The 24,344-nt window shown below is 40.6% G+C and overlaps 2 protein-coding genes across 2 annotated transcripts in view; one reads left to right on the top strand and one right to left on the bottom strand.

Annotated features, from left to right (window-relative positions):
- Positions 1–4,918, top strand: part of LOC144671986 (NACHT, LRR and PYD domains-containing protein 3-like) — a 39,982-nt gene extending 35,064 nt beyond the window's left edge. Inside the window, exons 5-9 of the mRNA XM_078533923.1 lie at positions 2,988–3,074; positions 3,258–3,428; positions 3,579–3,743; positions 3,888–4,052; positions 4,602–4,918. Coding sequence (XP_078390049.1) covers positions 2,988–3,074; positions 3,258–3,428; positions 3,579–3,743; positions 3,888–4,052; positions 4,602–4,788 — 775 coding nt within the window. The 3' untranslated portion in view covers positions 4,789–4,918. The remainder of the gene's footprint in view (positions 1–2,987; positions 3,075–3,257; positions 3,429–3,578; positions 3,744–3,887; positions 4,053–4,601) is intronic.
- LOC144672030 (NACHT, LRR and PYD domains-containing protein 3-like) overlaps positions 1–24,344 on the bottom strand; it is a 977,887-nt gene that overhangs the window by 382,160 nt on the left and 571,383 nt on the right. The window lies entirely within an intron of this gene.

Here is a 24,344-nt window from a genome sequence, read left to right as displayed (position 1 = left end):
TCTTTAGATCCTTGTCTAATTGAACTGCTGCTTTCAGGGACCTGTGTACTTGTATGCCAAGATCTCTCACTTCATCTACCCCTCTTAGTATATTCCCATTTATTGTATAATCCCTCTAAATGTTTGACCTCCCTAAACGTATGACCTCACCCTTCTCTACGTTAAAATCCATCTGCCTCTTTACCGCCCACTCCACCACTCCATCTATATTGTTTTGGAGATTATGGCTATCCTCTACACTATCCACTACCCAGCCAATCTTTGTGTCATCTGCAAATTTCCCAATCGTGTCCCCCACATTCACGTCAAAATCGTTAATATATAACACAAACAGCAAGGGTCCCAACACCGAGCCCTGTGGAACACCAGTTGAGACAACTTTCCATTTGCAAGGGCATCCATCGATCATTACCCTTTGTTTCCTGTTACAAAGCCAACCGTTTATCCAGTTTGCCACATTACCATGAGTACCATGGGCTTTTACTTTCTTGGCCAATCTGCCATGATGAACCTTTTCAAATGCCTTGCTAAAATCCATGTACACAACATCCACTGCACTACCTTCATCAACCCTACTTGTCACTTCCTCAAAGAATTCAATGAAATTGGTGAGTCAAGACCTTCCTTTAACAAGTCCATGCTGACCATCCCTGACTAGTCCATGCCTTTCCACATGACAGTTAATCCTATCTCTCAGGATTGATTCTACTAATTTGATCACCACCGATGTAAGACCAACTGGCCTATAATTGTTTGGCATTTCCTTTGATCGCTTTTTAAACAATGGAGCTACGTTTGCATTTCTCCAGTCCTCCGGTACCTCCCCTGTTTCTAGTGAAGGTTGGAAAATCATCCTCAGAGCATCTGCTTTCTCCTCCCTGACTTCCTCGGAAACAATCCATCTGGCCCTTGTGACGTATCAACTTTCAAGGATTTCAACCCTTCAAGCACTTCCTCTCTCTTTGTGACAATCCCATCCAGTATCTCGCAGTGTTCCTCCTGGGCTACTATATCTACATCCTCCCTTTCCTTTGTAAACACGGAGACAAAATATTCATTCAAAACCCTTCCCACAACCTCTGCATCTACACACAAGTTTCCATCTTCATCTCTGATAGGTCCCTCTTTTTCCTTAACTAACCTTTTAGCATTAATGTATCATTAATTAATTAATGTATGATTACCCATGGATCAATTTATCGCACAAAAGATTCCTGCATCCAGACTACGATTCATGACTCCTCTGAGGGCCATGAACACTTGAGAACCTGGCCCGACTCCACATAAATTGCGTGGGGCGGCTTGGAGATGCCTACCCTTGCATTGGAGCCAGCCATGTCGCGAATGCTGGGTAGCCTGAGAAAATCTGAGGGAGACTGAATTTCCATAACAGAAATAGAGTGTAATCTAGGTTCTTAAAGGTGAAGAAATTAAGGCAATTGATATCAGCACGGAAAAAGAACTGGAGAAACCTAAAACACAAAAATTTGACAAATCAGGAGGACCTGATGGCCTACACCCTTAGGTTAAAAAAGTAATAATGGAATGCAGGCAATTAATTTCCAAAATTTCATAGGTTCTGGAACATTGATGCGATTGGAAGTTAGTAAATATAACACCGCTATTCGAGGAAGGATAGCGAAAACAGGTCAGCTAGCCTGACACCAGCCTTCACGAAAATGCTGAAATTCATTTTAAAAGAAGTCTTAACAATGCATTTATAAATCATAGTAAGATCAAACAAAATCAACATGGCTTTATGAAAGGGAAATTGTGTTTCACAAATTGATTGTAGATTTTTGAGGATGCAACTAGTAGGGCAGAGAAATGGGAACCAGAAGATATAGAAAACCTGAATTTCCAAAAGGCATTCAATGAGGTACCACACAAAATGTTAATAAGCAAAATAAGGACTCATGGCATTGTGGATAAATGTATGTTATCATAGATAGAGGATTGGACAGGAAGCAAAGAGTGGGCATAATGGGGCATTTTCAAGTTGGCAGATTGTGACTAGTGTAGTGCCACAAGAATCCGTGCTGGGGCCAAAGCTATTTACAATTTATATTAATGGCTTAACAAAAGAGACATCTTTAAATTTATTTATACAAGGCTAGGTGGATATGTATGTTGTGAGGAGGACACACAGGCTGCAAGAGATGTCGACCGGTTAAGTGATGGCCAATAAGTTATCAGATGGAGTATAAAAGTGTGTGGCCATTCACTTTGGCCGTAAGAATGGAAAAGGAAAATATTTTTATGTTCAGAAAGACTTGGGTGTGTTTGTCCAAGAAAGCCCCACTCCCTCACCTTTTACCCGTAGCCCTACAGTTTTTTTTTTTCTCTTGACGTAATTATCCAATTCTCTTACGAAAGCCTCAATTTAATCTGCTCCACCACAATCTTATACAGTATGCTCCAGACCCAAACCACTTGCTGCATTAAAATAAACTATCCTTGAGTTGCCATTGTTCTTTTTGCCAATCAACTTATATGGTTGTACTCCAATTCTTAATCTCACCAATGGTAACAGTTTCCCCTACTCTGTCCAAACCCTTCAAGCCTTCAAGGAAAATGACCCTGGCCTCTCCAATCTTGCCTTGGAACTGAAGTTCCTAATTCCTGGGATCCTTCTCATACAAGAAAATGGAGTAGACCATAGGGCCTGTCAAGCCTGCTCTGTCATTCAGTATGATCATGGTTGATCTTGTGCTTCAACTCCACTTTCCCACCTGCTTTCCAAATCCCTTGATTCCTTGAGACATTGAAGAAAAGTCTTCTGTCACATATTACAAACATATATTCAATGATGAATATATATTGGGTTTGACAGAGTCAGATTCATTGTCATTGACAGGAAAATCTATTAATTGATTTCCCAAGCTCTTTTGTATCATTGCTTGTAAAATTCAACAGCAAACAATTGTTATCAGGTCCGGATTTGATTCTTTTTTATTTTCTCACACTCTCTTTCCACTTGTGTTTAGACTGAGTCATAATAATCTGGGAGATTCAGGAGTGAAGCTACTGTCTGATGCATTGAGGAATCCAGACTGTAAAATACAGAAACTGGAGTAAGTACCAGACTCATAGAGATTGTATTTATATTAGCTTGGTTTCTGACGCTGTGCATTATCATTTGGGACAGTGACAGTGTTATTAATAAACACTGTACTAATATTAGTGTCATTAATAGTGTTATTAATAAACAAAGCAGATTTATCCTGAACCCTGTTATTTTTCTCTTTGATTCCTAGGCTGGATGATGTGGGTCTCACAGAAACTTGTGCTGAGGATCTCGCTTCTGCCCTCAGTGCAAACCAGTCACTGACTGATCTGAACCTGAATGATAACAAACTGGGAGATTCAGGACTGAAACTATTGTCTGTGGCTCTGAGGAACGCGACCTGTAAAATACGGAAACTGAAGTAAGAAACAAATTGTGTTGAGGTTATGCTTATAACAGCTGGATGTTCGAAACTGCATATTATTAGTAGTATCAGTAAAATTGTAATTCATTAACAACAGGTATTTGCCCCGATTCCTGTTATTTCTCTCTCTCTCTCTCTGATCCCTAGGCTGGATAATGTTGGTGTCACAGACATTAAGGATCTTGCCTCTGCCCTCAGTACAAACCGGTCACTGACATATCTGAACCTGAATGATAACAAACTGGAAAATTCAGGAGTGAAACTATTGTCTGCAGCTCTGAGGAACACGACCTGTAAAATACGGAAACTGAAGTAAGTAATAAATTGTGTTGAGGTTATGCTTATAACAGCTGGATGTTCGAAACTGCATATTATTAGTAGTATCAGTAAAATTGTAATTCATTAACATCAGGTATTTGCCCCGATTCCTGTTGTTTCTCTCTCTCTGATCCTTAGGCTGGATAATGTTGGAGTCACAGACATTAAGGATCTTGCCTCTGCCCTCAGTACAAACCAGTCACTGATATCTCTGAACTTGAATGATAACAAGCTGGGAGATTCAGGAGTGAATCTATTGTCTACGGCTCTGAGGAATCAGAATTGTAAAATACAAAAATTGGGGTAAGTACCAGACTCTGAGGTTGTGTTTATAAGAACTGAATATCTAATACTGAACGTTACCGTTAGTATCAGTATTAGTCATAGAGGCATTTACAGCACAGAAAAAAGCCATTCAGCCCAACGAGTCTCTGTAGAAAATTCCCATCATTCCCAGAGCCACGGTCTATCCCCTTAACTCAGAATGTTCAATTTGCTCAGGTGTCCATCGTTTCCACTTCCACCACCCTTTAGGCAGCACGTTCCAGGTTATTATGACTCCTTGCATAAAAAATTTCTTCTTCGCAAACACCAACTGCCCACCCCCCGCCATCTCCCTAGCTCACCTCTTCCCCGGAACGTTATTGCCCGTTAACCCTTGTAATGGGTTAATGGGAACAGCTTTTCTTTGTCTATCTTATCTAACCCTGTCATAATCATGTACAGTCCAGCAAATCTACCCTCAGCTTTCCTGTTCAAGGGACAACAGACTCCAGCTTGTCTGCTATTCGTATTGTCATTACTAAATGCTGGGCATTTAAACTGATTTGTTATTTGTCACTCTGTTCCCAGGCTGTATCATAATTATTTCACATATCGGTGTGCCAAGGATCTAGCCTCTGCTCTCAGTACAAACAGGTCACTGATGAATCTGAACCTGAATAACAATAACCTCGGAGATTCAGGAGTGAAACTATTGTCTGCGGCTCTGAGGAATCCTCACTGTAAAATACAGAAACTGGGGTATGTGTCAGACTGAGAGAGATTGTGTTTATAATAATTGGGTGCCTGAAACATGATCATTGTCAGTATCAGCTTTAGTGTTATTAAATATTGCACATCATCATTTCCAGTTATAATGTTATTAATAAAAAAATGGGATTTCTTGTTATTTCTGTCTCATTTGATCCCTAGGCTGCAGAATAACACTCTCACGGATTCCTGTGTTGAGGATCTTGCTTATGCTCTCATTGGAAATAGGTCAGTAAGAAAGCTGTTTCTGGAATCAAACTCCTTCACAGATCAATCTGTCCGTGCTCTCCGCCAACTCATACTGACCTGCAGGAGTCTGGAATGGATCTCGTGAGTGCTAATGTCATAAAATATAAATTATATTCAATTACTTTTCTTCCTGCTATTCACGCTGTTATGCAAACAATTGATTTCCTGTTTAATCTTCAATCTGGTTCAGGCTAAGGCGGAATCGGTTCAGTTCAAATGGAAAAAATCAGCTGAAGTCGCTGCAGGATACAAGATCTGGACTGAGCGTGAAAGTCTGACCGCTCCCAATCTACAAACATTGCTGTTCTTATTATATGAATATTTTGTCTGATTTTCTTTCCTTCCCCTTTTACTGGTCACGCTCCATGTTTATTGGCCCTTTCACAGTTTCCAGCTCTAGCTGAGTGAATGTCATCTCCCTTCATATTTTTAACGTAAATTAAAGATTAGAGAACTTCATTAGAGACTGTTGAGGTTATAATTAGGAGGATGAATAAGGGGGAAGAAATTGAATCTAGTGCATTAAGATTTTCAAGAAGCATTCAATAGGAGTATAGCTCAGCAATAAACATATTTTAAAAATATTCATGCATGGGATATGAGTGTCGCTGTCTAGGCCAGGACTTATTGCCCAATCCCTAATTGCCCTTGCTAATTGCTCACCTCAGCAGAGGGCACAAATTCTTGGGAGGTAAAGAACCACTTAGAGCTAGTCAATGCTACTTCAAACCAGCTTACACTGTTAAAAGAGAATTGCATTGTGTCTGCAGCAAGTTCTGGCAATGGCAGGGGTGGAGTGGCTGACTTGTAAGAAAAATGAATGTAGATGTTAGCGAATGTGCTCCAAGGTTGCTTAAAGCAGCACCAGAGACCTTGGTGCATGAGATGTACAGAAAGAGAGAGGTCCTCTGTCTGCCAGGGAGAGTAATTATGTGTCCTGCTGCTTCTCCTCTTTCTGGGCTCCTTATCCTCGAACCTCCCACCCCATTTAATCCTCCCCCTCGCATTCTTGGGGAACCATTGTCACAGTGGGGCCAAACTCTTTTACAGAGGCTTGCCAAGCCTTATTGACTTTTGCACACACTTCATCTATTTATAAAGTTTGTCAGAAGCTCAGGTTTCGGCACGATGCAATTTACAACCATTGTCAGACAATTACAACTTTGTTGTTCATTTTATGCAACCAGCTCTGCTTCTTTGAACCTGGCCCTATGCAATACCCAGGCAGGAACACCCAAAAAATTTGACCCTCACAAGCACTGCAGGCCCACAACTAACAATCGGATTTACAAATGGGACTATCTTGAACCAGCAGTGGACATACTCTTTTGGCACATGACTCCTGGTTTCACTTCTAAGTTTAAAAATGGCAAAATCCTCCATTAAATTAGCACCAACCAATTAGCCTACAATAATGTGGTTTTTTTCTATCCACTCAAGTTGGATTTGTTAATTTTTTAAAAATTGCATTGTATTATATAAAAATATTTTCTCATTTTAAATTGAAACTAACCACACAATTTCCCAACATTGAGCATATAATAGGAAAGCCTAACAAGCTACTCAGTTTGAAGGCAGTTAGGGTTGGGTAACAAAACCTGGCCTTGCAAATTATGCCCATATTCCATGAAAGAATAAAAAGCAAACATGGCCCAAGACTTCATGGCACACCTAATGTAAAAGCATGCCTACAACGAGCTCCCTGCTGCCACATGGAGTGTCATTGAACGGACCAGTGTTATGATTGAGCAATTCTTCCCCTCTCTGGTTTGCTCTGGGGGAGACCTGAGGAAGTATCATTGGCTGGGCCAACATTTGTTGCCTATCCTTAATTGCTCTTGAGAAGTTGGTGAGCTGCCTTCTTGAACCGCTGTAGTCCATGTGCTCTAGGCACACCCACAGTGCTGTTCGGAAGGGAGTTCCACGATTTTGACCCAGCAACAGTGAAGGAATGGCGATATATTTCCAAGTCAGGATGGTGAGTGACTTGGAGGGCACCTTGCAGCATCAGCTGCCCTTGTCCTTATAACTGGTAGTGGTCGTGGGTTTGGAATGTCCAGAAAATCCTGCGTTAGGGGCACTTCCCTCTCAGAGGGGGGAACTGTAATGTCTGCAGGTGGGAAGTGCTAAACCAAATAATAAGATAATTCTAGGAGCTTCAGTATGTTTCTACAATATGTAATCAAGAAATTAGGGAAACAGCTTGTACTTTTGAACTAAAATCTTAAAATTAGTTACGAGTAATAAAAGATTTCCTTTGCAAAGGGGGGAACCTTAATAAATTGGCACCTTGAATAAACAAGAATTTTCTGCATAACATAGAACCTTGGTAGGATTTGCTAAACAGCATTGATCATCTCTCTGGAAAGAGGATATTAATGAAACATATCTAAAATTTTGTTTCTTAATAAACTTAATGTGTCATCATGTTGACATTTCCAAGCTGTTAGGACGGCATCTTGTGTGCCCCTTTATCTATGCAAAAGTTTAGATTGGACCAGAATGTGACCCTCAACATGATGTAAACTAAAAAAACTGACTGCAAGCAGGGTCACACACAAGTGGGGGTGGTAACCACCCTGACATTTTGAGTAGCTTTCTGTATCCATTGGTCAGAATAGTTTGAATAGGCGATTGACACTGAGTAAGCTACCAGCCCCCCCCACCAAAAAAGGTATATATGGGGAGGCTCTGCTGAGGGTCGTATACTACTTGTCCACATTATGCTTCATCTGCCACATAGTTGCCCACTCATTCGACTTGTATAAATCACCTTGAAGCCTCTTACCTCCTCCTCACTGCTCACGTTTCCACCAAGTTCCATATCATCAGCAAATTTGGAAGTGTTACATTTGGTTCACTCATCCATATCATTGGTATATATTGTGAATAGCTGGAGCCTACGCATTGATCTTTGCGGTACCCCACGGGTCACCACCTGCCACTCCGAATTAAACCCATTCTGTTTCCTGTCTGCTAACCAATTCTCAAACCATGCCAATGTATTACTCCCAATCCCATGTGTGTTATTTTTGCACACCAACCTCTTATGTGGGACTTTATCAAAAGCTTTCTGAAAATCTAAATACATCACATCCACTGTTTCTTCCTTATCAATTCTGCGAGAAAAGTCCTCAAAAAGCTCCAGTAGGCTTGTCGAACATGATTTTCCTCTTAAAAATCGATGTTTACTTTGTCTAATCCTGTTGATATATTCTGTGTGTTCTGTTAACTCGTCCTATATAATGAGCTCTAGTATTTTCCCTACTACTGATGTTAGGCTAACAGGCCTGTAATTCCCTGTTTTCTCCCTGCCTCATTTACAACTGGAGTCTGAAAACCTCTCGGTTTGATGCACTAGGTTCAGGTATATCTTCCTCTAATTTTAAATGCTGGGTAAGCACTTTAACCATATCCTTACGAAATAGTGTTTTTATTTCTATCTGCACTTTATCTGTTAACTCTCAGTTGAGCCTTATTCAAAGAATTCAAATAATCCACAAATGCATCTTCCACTTAGAAAAGTCTCAGCAACTGCTTTAGCAATTTTGCAGTCCAACCACTTAATAGCCTTCAACACCAACTCCTGAGTTCAGTATCTCCCTCGTACTCATATCCTTTTGATTCACAAATCCCAATCCAATCAAAGTGTTTTGATCCAGCCAGAGACCAAATTTGTAATGACCACAGCAAATGTTATTACTGAGCAAGCTAGACCCCAGAGTGAGGTCTGCCTCATTGATCATAAATCTTTTTTTATCATGAAAACGAGGAGGAAGAGTGACTGACCTCAAAAGCCTAGACCTTCAGTAACGCCCTTACAAATGTGAAGGTTGAAAGATTTTTTAAAAAGAAAAAACTATAAAATACACAAGATTAAAGTTACAAATTTAAAACAGCCTTACAGAGCAACCCCCCAAAAATATGCTTGATCAAAAGTACACAAGTAAACTACCTTCTTGGCAAGAATCCCCTTAAAGCTTTTAAACCATAAAAATCCAGTAATATTACGCAAATCAAGGAATTGTTGTAATGTTTGTTATGGCACAGCCAATGGTAAATGCTGAGCTGTTCAAATCCCAGAGGGAAACTTAAAACAGCTGCCACAACTATTTTTGTAATTTGTATATTATTTTGAGACCCAGGCTTTGAATTCAGTAATAAAAAGTCCACTGAGTCTGTAGAAGATATTTTTACAAAAATAAATTATATGCTTATTAATTAAAACGATTTTAAACACATACAGATGACTACAAATTCCTACTATAATTCCAAAACCACCTAATTAATTTGACTCCCAATTACACCTCCATTAAGGCAACAGCAAAACACACAGATATAAAAAGACCCGAGCAAAGTAAAGCGATACCCTGGACCGTCGAGATCAAAATTAGTTTTCTTTACTTCAGTACTTGAAGGGAGCAATTTGGTACATACTGGCTGGAGGCTTTTCACATTTGTCAGCTCTCAGACTGCCTGCCCTTACACACAACCTCTCTCCTTTATACATATTTCCCCTTTGAATGCAAATTCCCATTGTTTTACCATAGCTTTGGACTTTACCTCTAATAATAAAAATCTATCACAGTGCTAATTTGCCAGAAATCCTTTGGAAAAATAAACACACTGTTTCTTATCATCTTCTCGTTAGGTGTAACATTTCACCACCTCTTTTGAATTCAAGCCACACCAGTTTTACCTGCTATGCTAGTTTTATCTAAAGATGAAAGTGTTCATTTTACACCACAGATTCTAAAACTTCACTCAGGTTTACTTAGCTAGTATTTCAAACCTAGCTTCTCTCCTTACATCAAAGCCTTCAGACCAGCTGTCTTTAATTGAAGTAAGACGCACACACATATACCACTATTAATCTACAATAAATTCTAATAACATTATGGAAGCTATTATGTCTTCCTGATGCTTTAATAAAGGCATACTGCATGACTTCTCAAATATTTCCACTCTGATGTAGAACTTCAAAAGCAGGTTAAGAAACAATATTTCCTAACACAGACTTCTGTCTTAACACTGGGCGGCAGCAATTCACAAACCATGACCCTCCTCTGCAAAGGAGCTGGTCTTCAGGGCTTTCCCCTCACAGCCACACCAACTTAGTTAAAGATCCCTCCAAAAATAGCCTTTTTCCCTTTCACCTGAAGTTCCAGAACCAGAGAAAAGAGCCCATTCAGCCCATTGTGGATGTGACAGCCATTGTCGTCAAACACCTCTTTGAACTTCAGTTCTCCAACTATGAAAATAATTAATGTTTTCTATTTTTCTCTGTTTTTGAGCAAATAAAATTTTATATATATTTCCCTGTTTTCTCTTGTAATCTCTGTAATATGTGATTTTTCCTTGCTGCTCCTGAATTCCCCTTTGAAATTCAACAGATGAAAAAAAACAATTTTTCCATCCATCTCACAATGCAATTTTTGGATCCAACTTATGTACTTGTCACTTGGAATGTAATCGGATGGATAACCTGGTATCGACCTAGGCACTGGAAGCGACAATGGCAAACTCAGCCCGGTCCACCTTGCAAAGCCCTCCTTACTACCAAATGGGGCCTTGTGTCAAAATTGGGGAGCTGTCTCACAGGCTAGTCAAGCAACAGCCTGACATAGTCATAATCATACCGTACAAATAATGTCCCAGACGTCACTAGTACCATCTCTGGGTATGTCCTGTTCCACCGGCAGAACAGACCCAGCAGACGTGGCGGCACTGTGGTATACTGTGATTAGGGAGTTGCTGTGGGAGTCCTCAACATCAACTTCGGACACCATGAAATCTCATAGCATCAAGTCAAACATGAGCAAGGAAACCTCCTGTTGATTACCACGTATCGCCCTCCCTCAGCTGATGAATCAGTGCTCCTCTATGTTGAACACCACTTGGAGAAAGCACTGAGGGTGGCAAGGGTGCAGAATGTATTCTGGGTGGGGGACTTCAATGTACATCACCGAGAATGGCTCAGTAGCTCTGCTCTCGGCCGAGCTGGCCAAATCCCAAATGACATAGCCGCTAGGCTGTGTCTGCGGCAAGTGGCGAGGGAACCAAAAAGAGGGAAAAACATACTTGGCCTCATGCTCACTAACCTGCCTGCTGTGGATGCATCTGTCCATGACAGTATCAGCAGGCCACATAGTCAATGTGGAGATGAAGTCCCACCTTCACATTGGGGATAACCTCCATTGTGTCATGTGGCATTACCACTGTGGTGAATGGGATAGATTTCGAACAGGTATAGCATCGGAACACTGAGCAACCATCAGGTGGTACGGGCCATCAGCAGAATGGTACTCAAACACAATCTTTCACCTCAGGGAGCAGCACATCCCCCACTCTACCATTATCACCAAGCCAGGGGATCAGCCTTCGTTCAATGAAGAATGCAGGACAGCATGCTAATTGCAGCACCAGGCATACTGAAAAAAAAGGTGTTAACCTGGTGATGCTACAAGAAAGGACTACTTGTGTGCGAAACAGCATAAGTAGCAAGTGATAGACAGGGCTAAGCAATTTCAAAACAAATGGATCAGATCTAAGCTCTGCAGTCATGAACGGTGGTGGACAATTATCTCACTGGACAAGGAAGAGGATCCACAAATATCCCCATCCTCAATGATGGAGGAGCCCAGCTCAAAAGTGCAAAAATTAAGGCTACATCATTCAATAGAACCTTGAGCTTGAAGTGTTTAATTAATGGTGTAATTAAACCTGGACATACACACACGTGCATACATACACATACAGCTGTCTTTGCTCTCACAGAATACCAACATAATGCTAAAAACTACATTTTAAAAAATCTCTCATGTCACTTGTAGATGGTGGACAGGTTTTGGGTGGTCAGGAGGTGATTTACACCCTGAGGATTCCTAACTTCAGCTCTTGCAGCAACAGTGTTTATACGGCTAGTCCAGTTCAGTTTCTGGTCAATGTTAACCCCAAGATGTTGGTAGTGGGGGATTCAGTGATGGCAATGCCATTGAATGTCAAGGAGCCATGGTTAGATTCTCTCTTGCTGGAGTTGATCATTGTCTGGCACTTGTGTGAAGTGAATGTTACTTGCCACTTGTCATACCAAACCTAGATATTGCCCAAAGGACTTGCTGCATTTGGATACGTACTGTTACATTATCTGAGGAGTCACGAATAGTGCTGAACATTGAGCAATCATAAGTGAGCATCCCCACATCTGACCTTATGATGGATGCAAGTCATTGATGAAGCAGCTGGAGATGGTTGTGCCTAGGACACTACCCTGAGGAACTCCTGTAACGATTTCCTGGATCTGAGATGATTGACCTCCAACAACCACAACCAACAGTTGGTAAAGCTGAGTTATTTAAAAATCCCAGAGGGAAACTCAAAACAGCTGTCATTGCCTATGTTTTAAGTGGTACGTTTGAGATGCATCTCTAAATTCTGGAATCAGGCCACCAGTTCTCAAGAGGTTTTTGTTTTAAATTACATGAGACATTTATTAATTTATATGAGTTAAACATATACACACGGCTGCAAATTACTATTATCATAACTTTTAACAAATTCCCAAACTAATGTCCAGCAAGGCAACAGCAACAAGTAGACTTTACGCAGACACCAGGCAAAGCATTTTCATCTTACAAATTCAAAATGAGTTCATTTGCAGACACAGTGGTAGGCTTACAGGCTTGATCTTATATTGCCTCTGCTCTGCCCTCCGTTATACCTAGCACATCTCATTGAATGTAAATTCTCATTATATCACCAGCCCCCTTGAACTCCACCTTTTCTAATAATAAAACCACTTTCATAGTACAGTTTTATTAGTAATATAAACATTGCTTGGTCTCTGCTACACTAGGTGCCAGATTTCACTCCCCTTCTTGAATGCTCTATTCAACAAAATGCAAATGCACTATACCTTACTTGCATCTCAGAACTAGTAAACATCAAAGCACCCAGGCTATCTGGTTTTAATCCAATCAGGACACACCCACAGATTAAACCTCTATTAAAAAAACACAAATTCCAATAATATACATTAATAGCTTCATGACATCCCCTTCCCTATGAAAAATGAGCTGCCATAATTCTAAAAGATGGCTTAATTTTAATAACTCATCTCACACTATCTCCTATATTTATTGCACTATTACATTACCAGAGCATGCATTAACATAATAAAATATACACACAAGTCCTTGGTATCAACAGAAATCACTCCAATTCAGCATCCAGGTTTCTTTTTCAAAACTGCCCCATTTTCCTTTCAAGCTTCAAGCTCTTGATAACACATCTGTGAACAGTTTTTCTCTTCAGCAATGTCTACAACCACGTAGATTAAATGGTTGTATTAATAGACTCCATCTGAAAAGCCTTGTAATTTTGCCTCGAAATTTGCCTAAAAACTTAGAAAGAATAATGTCTGTACAAATAATTATTTCTGATGAATTGTTTGCAACACAAATTTCAAAATGCTGCAATGCTAACACCAAACACAAAGTCTCTTGATTGATCATTGAATATCTTCTCTATTGTACATTCAGCTTCTGTGAAAAATGCCCTATCGCTTTTTTCAATTCCAGTGTCATCTTCTTGTAACAGTCCAGCCCCAATGCCTATATCACTTGCGTTAATGGCCAACTTGAATTGCTTGGCATAATTGGGTACTGCCAACACTGGGTCGTCGTCAGTACAGTTTCCAAACAATCAAATGACTTTCGAAACTCCAGTGTCCATTGAAGCTTCTTGTTCTTTTTTAATAGTTCAGTCAGTGGAGCAACAGCTTGGCTGAAATTTCCAGAAAAATCACTCATGCTCAAAAATCTCAAAACTTCTTTTGTTGAAGGCACTGGGAATTCCACGATAACTTTGTCTTTTGTAGCTCTCGGAGTCACCTTACCATGCCCAATAGTATGGCCTAGATAAGTAACTTGCACTTTTTCAAATTCACTTTTAGCCAAGTTCATCATCAAATTAGCTTCTTGTAGTCGAATAAATAATTCTTTCTGATGCTGTAAATGCTCCTACCACGTCTGACTGAAAACAATTAGATCATCAATATAAAGCGCACAATTGCTCAGTTTTGCAATTACTTTGTCAGCCTTTGAAATGTTGCAGGCGCATTCTTCATTCCAAATGGCATGACTTTAAACTGATATCGTCCACTTGGCGTTACAAAAGCTGATATCTCCTTTGCTCTCTCCGACAACGTTACCTGCTAATATCCTTTTAACAAGTCAATCTTGGTGATAAATTTATATTGTACCACTTTCTAATGCAATCTTCCAACCACGGTATGGGATATGAATCCATTTTTGTCACCACATTCACCTTTCGATAGTCCACATGCAGTCTTCGTGTTCCATACAGTTTCAGTTCCAGTTCGGTGAACTGCAGTTACTGCAACTAGAGTCAATGATATCATACTGAAGAATTAAATCAATTTATTTTTGCACTTGTGATAACTTTTCCGGATTTGAACTATAAGGTTGTTGCCTTATAGAAGGTGGAATTTGTACCGAGACATCATATAAAGCTAAATGCATTTTCCAACTTATTTCCACAAAAGTTTTGTATGACTGCAATAGCTTTTTCCGAATCACTTTGACACTTGCTTGGAAGGTAACTCATTTCATTTAAATCTTCCAGCACCCCCTCATTATCCAATTTAATTAGAGGAAAATCAGTTTCAGAGTCCTGCACTTCTATCTCTTTCTCATCATCCACCATCACTAATATTTCTTTTTGTTCCTCTTCCCTGTCAAAGTACTGTTTAAGAATATTTATATGACACACCTTTATTTCTTCTGTCTGGAGTGTTTATTAAATAATTTACTTCATTCAATTTGTTTTCAATCCTACAAGGCCCACTAAATCTTGTATTTAATTACTCCCTTAGTACTGGTACCAAAACTAATGCTTTCTCTCCAGGAAAAGAACGGCGAGTTTTACCTTTCTTATCCACCTTCACGTTCATCATTTGCTGTGATGCCTCTAAATGTTCACTAGCCAACTCACATGTGCTGTTCAATCATTCCATGAAATTTGAATGTAATCCAGGAGAATTGTTTCTGAATTTTGACCCAGCGGTTTCTCAGGAATCAACTTCAATGGTCCCCTTACCTCATGACCATGAACCAATTCAAAAGGGCTAAAACCACTTGATGCATTTGGAACGTCCCTAATAGCAAACAACAAAAATGGAATTCATTTATCCCAATCCTGTGCATAATCATGTCAGTGTGCTCTTATCATAGTTTTTAAAGTTTGATGCCAACTTTCCAAAGTGACTTGTGACTCCGGATAATAAGCTGTTGACTTAAACTGTTTTATCCATAAACTGTTCATTATTTCCTTAAACAGCCGTGGCATGAAATCTTTACCCCTATCTGATTGTATTTCCTTAGGTAAACCATATCTTGAAAAAAAAATAGTTAAGTCCTCCATAATCTTCTTGGTTGTAATATTTCTTAAAGGTGTCACTTCAGGAAACCTGGTAGACACATCCATTATTGTCAGTAAATACTAATTTTCAATTTTAATCTTAGGAAGGGATCCTACACAATCAATTGTGACCCTTATAAAAGGTTCTTAAAATGTTGGTGTTGGGATTAAATGTGCCGGCTTAATAACTGCTTGTGGTTTTCCTGTTATTTGACATGAATGACAGGTTCTATAGAATTTGACTACATCCCTGTGCAATCCTAGCCAAAAACAAACATCTGTATATTTTCCTATGTTTTCCTGGTTCCTAAATGTCTCCCCATTGAAATTTCGTGAGCAATCCTCAGAATCTCATTTCTGTAACCCAATGTGATAACAATCTGATGCACCTCCCTCCAGCTTTCATTTGTTGAAATGTAATCCAACCTCAATTTTCTCATTAAAATATATGGTCAAGATAATAACATACTGGAATACATTTTGCTTCTGCCTCTGAATAAGCTTCTGATATAACTGTTCTATTTGCAAATCATTTTTCTGTAAGTCCACTAACCTCTTTGAGTTAAACATTTCAGCTGACTATTCCTGTATTCCTTCCGCCTGAACAATGTTATCAAACACAGTGCCAGCTAATTGGATTTCGACACCTTCTTCTTGCCTTTGAACTGCCTGCTTATCTCGTTTGTCTTGTTCTTCCCTATCAGCCTTTGAACTCTTTACAACACAATCAAGAAAAAACCCAGCATGTTCCTTCTGTAACACCTCTGTTGACTTTTAAAGGGAAAAATACCTGAAATGCAGAAGCTGCCTGAGGAACTTAAGTATTTTGGATTACAAGGAGAAATGTATTTTACATTGAAAATACTTCTACGGGTTGCTCAACTACCATAGGCATCACCCACATTTGCAAACCAGCTATATCATTATCCAGAATAAATTAAACCCCTGCAATGGGCAACTTTTCCACCACTCCAACTATAACTTCACCACTTCAGTTTAGATAAGTTATATTAACTAATTAGACAGAAAAAACGTATATGACAGTAACAGCTTATGATAGCAGTGTTCTGCTCTCTAGTTGAAGTGTTAGGAAACTCCCCTCTTGGTCTCTAGATCTTCCTCCTCTGGTCATTCTTCCATCTGAAGAAGGCAGCTGCCCAGCAAGCACTGCCACCTCACCAGCACCAGAGTCCCTACCACCAGTATGACACCAATATATATCCCGTTTTCAGGGGGCTGGTAGCTTAATCAGTGTCTACCTAACCTTTCTGACCAATGGATAGGGGGCAGGTACTCAAAATGTCAGGGTGGTTAATACTCACCTTGAACTCGAGGTTAGCTTTTTAGTTTACATCTTGCTGAGGGTCATATCCTGTTTCTTTCTAATTGGCTCGATAAGCGGGTACAGATGATGCCATTCCATCAGCTTAGGAATGTCAACATGGTAACCTGAAATAAGGTTTAGAGTTCAAAGTGTTTAGAAAGCCTGTTTACAGAGATTCAATGCTGTATAGAAAATCCTATCAAGATTCTATATTATCCATAAAATATCTGTTTATTCAGGACCCCAATTTATTACACTAGTTTCAGGTCTGAGGCTATCCCATTCACTATGACACTTTGTTGCTGTTTGGCAAGAAATACTGTCACATCATTTTTATTCCATTTGCCAATTATTTTGAATCTGTGCCCTCTAGTTCTTGATACCCCCTTGAGTGGTAACAGTGTCTCAGTATTTATCCTTTTGATTCACCTCAGGATCTTGAATAGCTCTATAAAAACTCCCCTCAGTCTTCTTTTCTCCAAGGAAAACAGTTCAAACCTCTCTAATCTATCCTCATCGGTACAGATGTTTATCCCTGGAAGCATTCTTGTGAATTTCCTGTGTACTGTCTCCAATGCCTTCACACCTTTCCTCAAGTATGGTGCCCAGGACTGAAGGCAGTTCTCCAGATGAGGCCTAGTTTCTCATTGAAGTTAAACATGACCTCCTTACTCTTGTACTCAATGTCCATTCTAATAAATCCTAAGATACTATATGTTTTATTAACTTCTCTTTCAACCTGCCATACCATCTTTAATGACATATGTACATATACACCAATGTCCCTCTGTTCCTGCATCACTTTTAGAATTTTTCCCTTTAGTTTATTCTGTCTCTCCACATTCTTCCTGCCAAAATGAATCATCTTACATTTCTCTTCATTGAACTTCATCTGCCACTTGTCTGCCCAATCCACCGACATTTCTATGTCCTTTTGAAGTTCAAGACTATCCGCATCACAGTTGACAATGTTTGCTATCTTGGTATCTCTCTCCATCCCCTCATCCATGCCTTTGTTATCTCGAGACTTAGGCACTCCTGGCTGACCTCCCACCTTATACACTCCTCAAACTTAAACTCATTCAAAGCTCTGCTGTACCCTAACTGTCACCAAGTCCCGTTTACCCATCATCCAGAGCACATAGACCTACATAGGTTCACATGTGTGGTGCCAGTTAAGGGGCCTGCTTTGTCCTGGATGGTGTTGAGCTTCTTGAGTGTTGTTGGAGCTGCATTCATCCAGGCAAGTGGAGGGTATTCCATCACACTCCTGACTTGTGCCATGTAAGTGGTGGACAGGCTTGGGAAGTCAGGTGGCGAGTGGTTCTTGTACCCATTGTATTTACATGGCAAGTCCAGTTCAGTCTTTGGTCAATGGTAACCTCCAGGATGTTGATAGTGGAGGATTCAGTGATGGTGATGCCATTGAATGTCAGGGGGTGATGGTTAGATTCTGTCCTGTTGGAGATGGTCATTGCCTGACACTTGTGTGGCATGAATTTTACTTGTCTTTTTCCAGCCCAGGCCCGGATATTGTCCAAGTCTTGCTGCATTTGGACATGGGCTGCTTCAGTATCTGATGAGTCGCAAATGGCGCTGAACATTGTGCAATCATCAGCGGACATCCCACTTCTGATCTTATGATGGAAGGAAGGTCATTGATGAAGCTGCTGAGGATGGTTGGGACTAGGACACTGCTCTGAGGAACTCCTGCAGTGATGTCCTAGAACTAGATGATTGACCTCCAACAACCACAATCATCTTCCTTTATCAAGGGGAGGCAGTTAGTCCCTCTTCTAGAAGATTATCATTGCCTTGCCTTGGCTGGTATGAATGTTTGATGTCACTTATCAGCAGAAGACTGAATGTGCCCACGTTTTCCTTCATGCAGCAAGGACTGTTTCATTATTTTTGAGGAGTTTCAAAAGGAATTTGATGCTTAAGTAATCATAAAAAATAGGCACACAAGTATGTGACTCATCCCATCGAGCAATTCAATAAGGTCATGGCTGATTTAAGCATGGTCTCAACTGTTACATCCAAATAATATCTGCTGAGGCAGAATGAGTCTGAAGCTAGGTTATGAGTTTAACAGATTTATTTCCAAGAACAACAAAGCAACTCATAGACTGTCCCATTTCCTTCCTCTCTAATGAGCAGATTGGTTTATCTGCTCACACAATGATTTCTTAATTCTTTCCTAACTGGGGACAGCTGTGCTTAATTACAAAATTAGCACATACAATACATTGCTTCATTGCAACACAAATTCAACATTAACATCAACTCCACTTTCCTGCCTGTTCCCCATAACCCTAAGAGGAGAGGCGTCAGCTGTGGCTCAGTTTATAGCACCCTCGCCTTTGAATCAGAGGGCTGTGGGTTCATGTCCCACTCCCAGAAACCAAGAACTGTGATTGTACTCAGAAGAGTTGCAATCTGTGACTGTTGGTGACTCGAAAAGAGTTTCCCCATAACCCTAAGAGAAGAGGTGTCAGCTGTGGCTCAGTTCATAGCACCCTCACCTTTGAATCAGAGGGTTGTGGGTTCGTGTCCCACTCCCGGAAACCAAGAACTGTGATTGTACTCGAAAGAGTTGCAATCTGTATGGAGGTGTCAGCTGTTGCTCAATCCATAGCACCCTCGCCTTTGAATCAGAGGGTTGTGGGTTCATGTCCCACTCCTGGAAACCAAGAACTGTGATTGTACTCAAAAGAGTTGCAATCTGTGACTGTTGACAACTCGAAATAATTTTTTTTTTCCCCATAACCCTAAGAGGTGTCAGCCGTGGCTCAGTTCATAGCACCCTCGCCTTTGAATCAGAGGGTTGTGGGTTCGTGTCCCACTCCCGGAAACCAAGAACTGTGATTGTACTCAAAAGAGTTGCAATCTGTGACTGTTGATAACTCGAAAGAGTTTCCCCATAACCCTCGACTCCCTTGTCGATGAAAATTCTGTTTAATTCAGCCTTGGATGTATTCAATGATCCAGCCTCCATGGCTCTCTGGAAAAGAGAATTCAAAGATTAATGACTCTCAGAGAAGAAATTCCTCCTCATCCCAGTCTTAACTGGGAGGCCCCTTATTTTTAAACTTTGCCACCTGGTTCTAGATTCCCCCATGAGGGGAAACATCCTCTCAAGCCCCTGAGGAATCGTATATGTTGCAATAAAATCACCTCTCATTCTCTCAACCCCAATGATTATAGGCCCAAGCTGCTCAAACTTTCCTCAGGAATCAGCCTAGTGAAACTTCTCTGAACTGCTTCCAATGCAGGTATATCTCTCCGAAGTTAAGGGGGCCTAACCTATACATAGTACTCTAGGCCTGGTCACACTAATGCCCTGGACAGTTGCAGCAGGACTTCCCTACTTTTATTTCTATTCCTCTTGCAATAAAGGCCAACATTTCTGTTTCATGTACAAGGAATCAACTATCTGTGATTGACACTAATGACTTAGATGAAGAGGCCCACTGTAATGTAGCCAAACTTGCTAATGACTTGAAGACAGGTGGGAAAGCAAGCGTCTGAAAAGGGTTACAGATAGATTAAGTGAGTGGACAAAAAATTGGCAGAATGAGTGTCCTATGGGAAAATGTGTGGTTGTCCACTTTGGCAGGAAGAACAGAAAAGCAGAGTATTATATAATTGGAGAGAGACTGCAGACTGCTGCAGCATGAAAGAACCTGGATGTCCTTGCACATGAATCACAAAATGTTATCGTGCAGGTACAGCGAATAGTTAGTAAAGCAAATTACACCTGTGACACTCCACTGGTTACAGTTTGCAAACTAACACTGAACTATTTATCCAAACTCTGTTTCCTGTCAATCAACCCCCTATCTATGCTTGTAGAAGATGGCCATTGCCTAGCACTTGTGTGGCGTGAATGTTACTTGCCACTTGTCAGCCCAAGCCTGGATATTGTCCAGGTTTTGCTACATTTGGACATGGACTGCTTCAGTATCTGAGGAGTCGCAAATGGTGCTGAACATTGTGCAATCATCAGCGAATATCTCCACTTCTGCCCTTATGATGGAAGGAAGGTCATTGATGAAGCAGCTGAAGATGGTTTGGGCTTGGACACTACTCTGAGGAACTCCTGCAATGATCTCCTGGAGCTGACATGGCTGATTCTCATCAACCACAACCACCTTCCCTTGTGCTACGTATGATTCCAACCAGTGGTGGGTTTTCCCGCTAATTCCCATTGACTCCAGTTTTGCTGGGACTCTGCCTGTTACTAACCTGGAACACATCTATCCCCTCTAATTGTCTCCAAAAAAATTCCAATTTTAAAGCCTACAACCAATTCTCACATTCTCAATTTATATTTGAATAAAAAAAATCTTCTGTTTCGGGAACCGAGCTCCATCACCCAGGTGACAGGAGGATATAGTAAACACGATACTAGTGAAGGACCAATGACGAGATAATTTTCTGCTTTAGCTGCTACAAAGAACTGAGATTTGAGGGAATTAACCCCTTAGTGCAGGAAGCCACGGGTGGCAGACTTTCTTCAGGAATTAGCCCCTTAGTGTGGGAATCCAGGGTCAGCAGACTTACTTCAGCAATTAACCCCTTAGTCTGGGAACCCAGGGATGTCAGGCTTCCTGCAGGAATTAACCCCTTTGTGTGTGAATACCGGGGTGGCTGGCTTCCTGAAAGAATTAAGCACATAGAGTTAAACTTGAAGAGAAATGGGGTGCCTTCTCCCAAGTGAACTGATTACTTTTCAGTTCCAATCTTGAATTTATAATATTGATTCACCCAAAAATTAACAGAAGCGCTCAGTGAGGGACAGGAAACCTGGACCTCGATTCTCTAGCGGCAGAGCTATCTGGACGGAGAGCTTAAAATGTTGAATGTTTGAGAAGCAGCGTAGGCCAATACACGATACACCTACTCCTATTTCTTGTGTTCTTTCAGACACGACTGAGAGCCAAAATATTGAAAATACATAGTAGGTCTGCTGGTATCTGAAAAGAGAAGACCATATACACTTGAATGAATTAGCATTGAAAGGGAAGAGGTTTTAGGAGGCATAAAAGTGGGTAAATCCCCACACCCAGATGACAAGTATCCCAGGCTGCTATGTGAGGCAAGGAAGAAGATTTCAGAGACTCTGAAACTAATTTCCAAATTTTCTATGGCCACAGGAGATGTGTCAGAGGACTGCAGGACAGTGAATGCGGTACCATTTTTCATGAAGGGTAGTAGGGATAAACCAAATAATTACATGCCAGTGAGTCTAACATCAGTGGTAGGGAAACTATTGGAAAAGATTCTGAGGGACAGGATTAATCTTCACTTGGAGAGGCAGGGGTTAATCAGGGATAGTGAGCATGGCTTTGCCAGTGGGAGATCATGCCTAACAAACATGATTGATTATTTTGAGGAGGTGACAAGTTGTGTACATGAAGGTAATGCAGTTGGTATAGTCTACATGGACTTCAGTAAGGCTTTTGACGAGGATCCGCATGGGTGAATGGACAAAAAGGAAAGAGCCCATTGGATCCAGGGCAATTTGGTAAATTGATCCAAAATTGGCTTAGGAGGCAGAGGGTGATGGACAATGGTTGCTTTTGCGATTGGAAGCCTGTGACTAGTAGTGTACTGCAGGGATCGCTGCTGGGGCCCTTGCTGTTTGTAGTGTACATTAATGATTTTGCAGGGATCGCTGCTGGGGCCCTTGATGTTTGTAGTGTACATTAATGATTTAGATGTGAATATATGCGGTATGATTAGTAAGTTCACAGATGACACGAAAATTGGTGGCGTCGTAAATAGTGAGGAGGAGAGCCTTAGATTAAAGGATGATATAGTTGGGCTGGTAAGATTGGAAGAGCAGTGGCAACTGCAATGTAATCCTGAGAAGTGAGAGGTGATGCATTTTGGGAGGACTAACATGGCAAGGGATTACATAATTAATGTTAGAACCCTAGGAAGTACAGAGGATCAGAGAAACCTTGGTGTACATGTCCATAGATCACCAGGTAGATAAGGTGGTTCAGAAGGCATATGGAATACTTGCCTTTATTAGCTGAGGTATTGAAAATCAGAGAAGGGAGGTTATGATGGAGCTGTATAAAATGATAGTTAGGCCACAGATGGATCACTGTGTGCAGTTCTGGTCACCACACTTTTAGAAAGATTTGATTGAACTGGAGAGGATGGAGAGGAGATTCACCTGGATGTTGTCAGGGCTGGAGCTTATCAGCTATGAAGAGAGACTGGATAGGCTAGATTAAATTCCTTAGAGCAGAGCAGGCTGAGGGGCGGGGGGTGCCTGAGAGAGGTATACAAAATTATGAGGTGCATAGATAGATAAATAAACTTTTTCCCATAAGCGGAGGTGTCAATAACCATGTGGCGTAGATTTAAGGTAAGGGACAGGATGTTTAGAAGGGTTTTGAGGAAAATTCTGTCCCCCCAGTGTGATCTGTAACAAACTGCCTGAGGGGTGGTAGAGGCAGGAATCCTCACGACATTTAAGGAGTATTTAGATGGGCACTTGAAACACCAAAGCATAGAGGACTACGGGACAAGTGCTGGAAAATGCGAAATAAACGGATAGATGCTTGATGGCAGGCACGGACACGATGGGCCTGTTATTGTGCTGTATAAATCTACGACTCTAAGTTCCTGATGAAGAGTCTTTGTCAGAGGACCAGTTGAACAGAAAACCTCTGCCCCGAAAGCTTTAGGGAATATTGTGTTAGACGACTTTTCTAGGTAAATTTAGAAATAGCTTCACATTACGTACTGGTGTTCAGCTGCAGATTGCATGGGCTGTGGTTATGCAAGTTACAGCCGGTTTTTAGGTTCGTGTATGTTTACACCTGACCGCCTCCTAAATTCAGACTCCGTTGGCTGGTCTTTAAAGACATTAAAAACAGAATTTTAAAATATTAATAAAAACCATGAGGCATTGGACGTGTTTCTGCGGCTCAGTGTATTTAATATTAACGGCTGGTTTAAAATAAAGAAGATGATATACAGTATCTTCTTTATTTTAAACCAGCCGTTAATATTAAATACACTGAGCTGCAGAAACACGTCCAATGCCTCATGGTTTTTATTAATATTTTATAATAATAACCAGCCGGATTGATTCCTGATTTTATTGTAACAAGAACAAATGGCGATAGGGAAGAACAAGAGAGACAAGATGGGCTGGCAGTTCAAAGACAGGAAAAAGGTGTCGAAATCCAATTAGCTGCCACTTTGTTTGATAACATTGTTCAAGAGGAAAGAATAAAGTACAGTTCAGTTGGAATTTTTAAATCAGGGAATTTATTGGAGTTGCAGGAAAATGATTTGCAAGTAAAATCGCATTATCAGAAAGTTTATTCAGAAACAGAAGCTCAGAATATCCCATTATGTTATTACCTTCAGGGGATGCTTTAATGAGAAAGCGGAGGTCGGATTATGCCTCAGAAAATGAAAGCTGAAGTGAGGTGCATCAGATTATTACCCCATTTGGTTATAGTAATAATTTTCTGAGGATTATGCACGAAATTCCAATGAGGGGCATTTAGCAATAAGAA

This window comes from Cetorhinus maximus, chromosome 35 (assembly GCF_964194155.1).
Source record: "Cetorhinus maximus chromosome 35, sCetMax3.hap1.1, whole genome shotgun sequence".
In the NCBI taxonomy this organism is placed as follows: Eukaryota; Metazoa; Chordata; class Chondrichthyes; order Lamniformes; family Cetorhinidae; genus Cetorhinus; species Cetorhinus maximus.
Note: the sequence above shows the minus strand (reverse complement) of the source record. Positions and strands in the feature narration are given on the sequence as shown.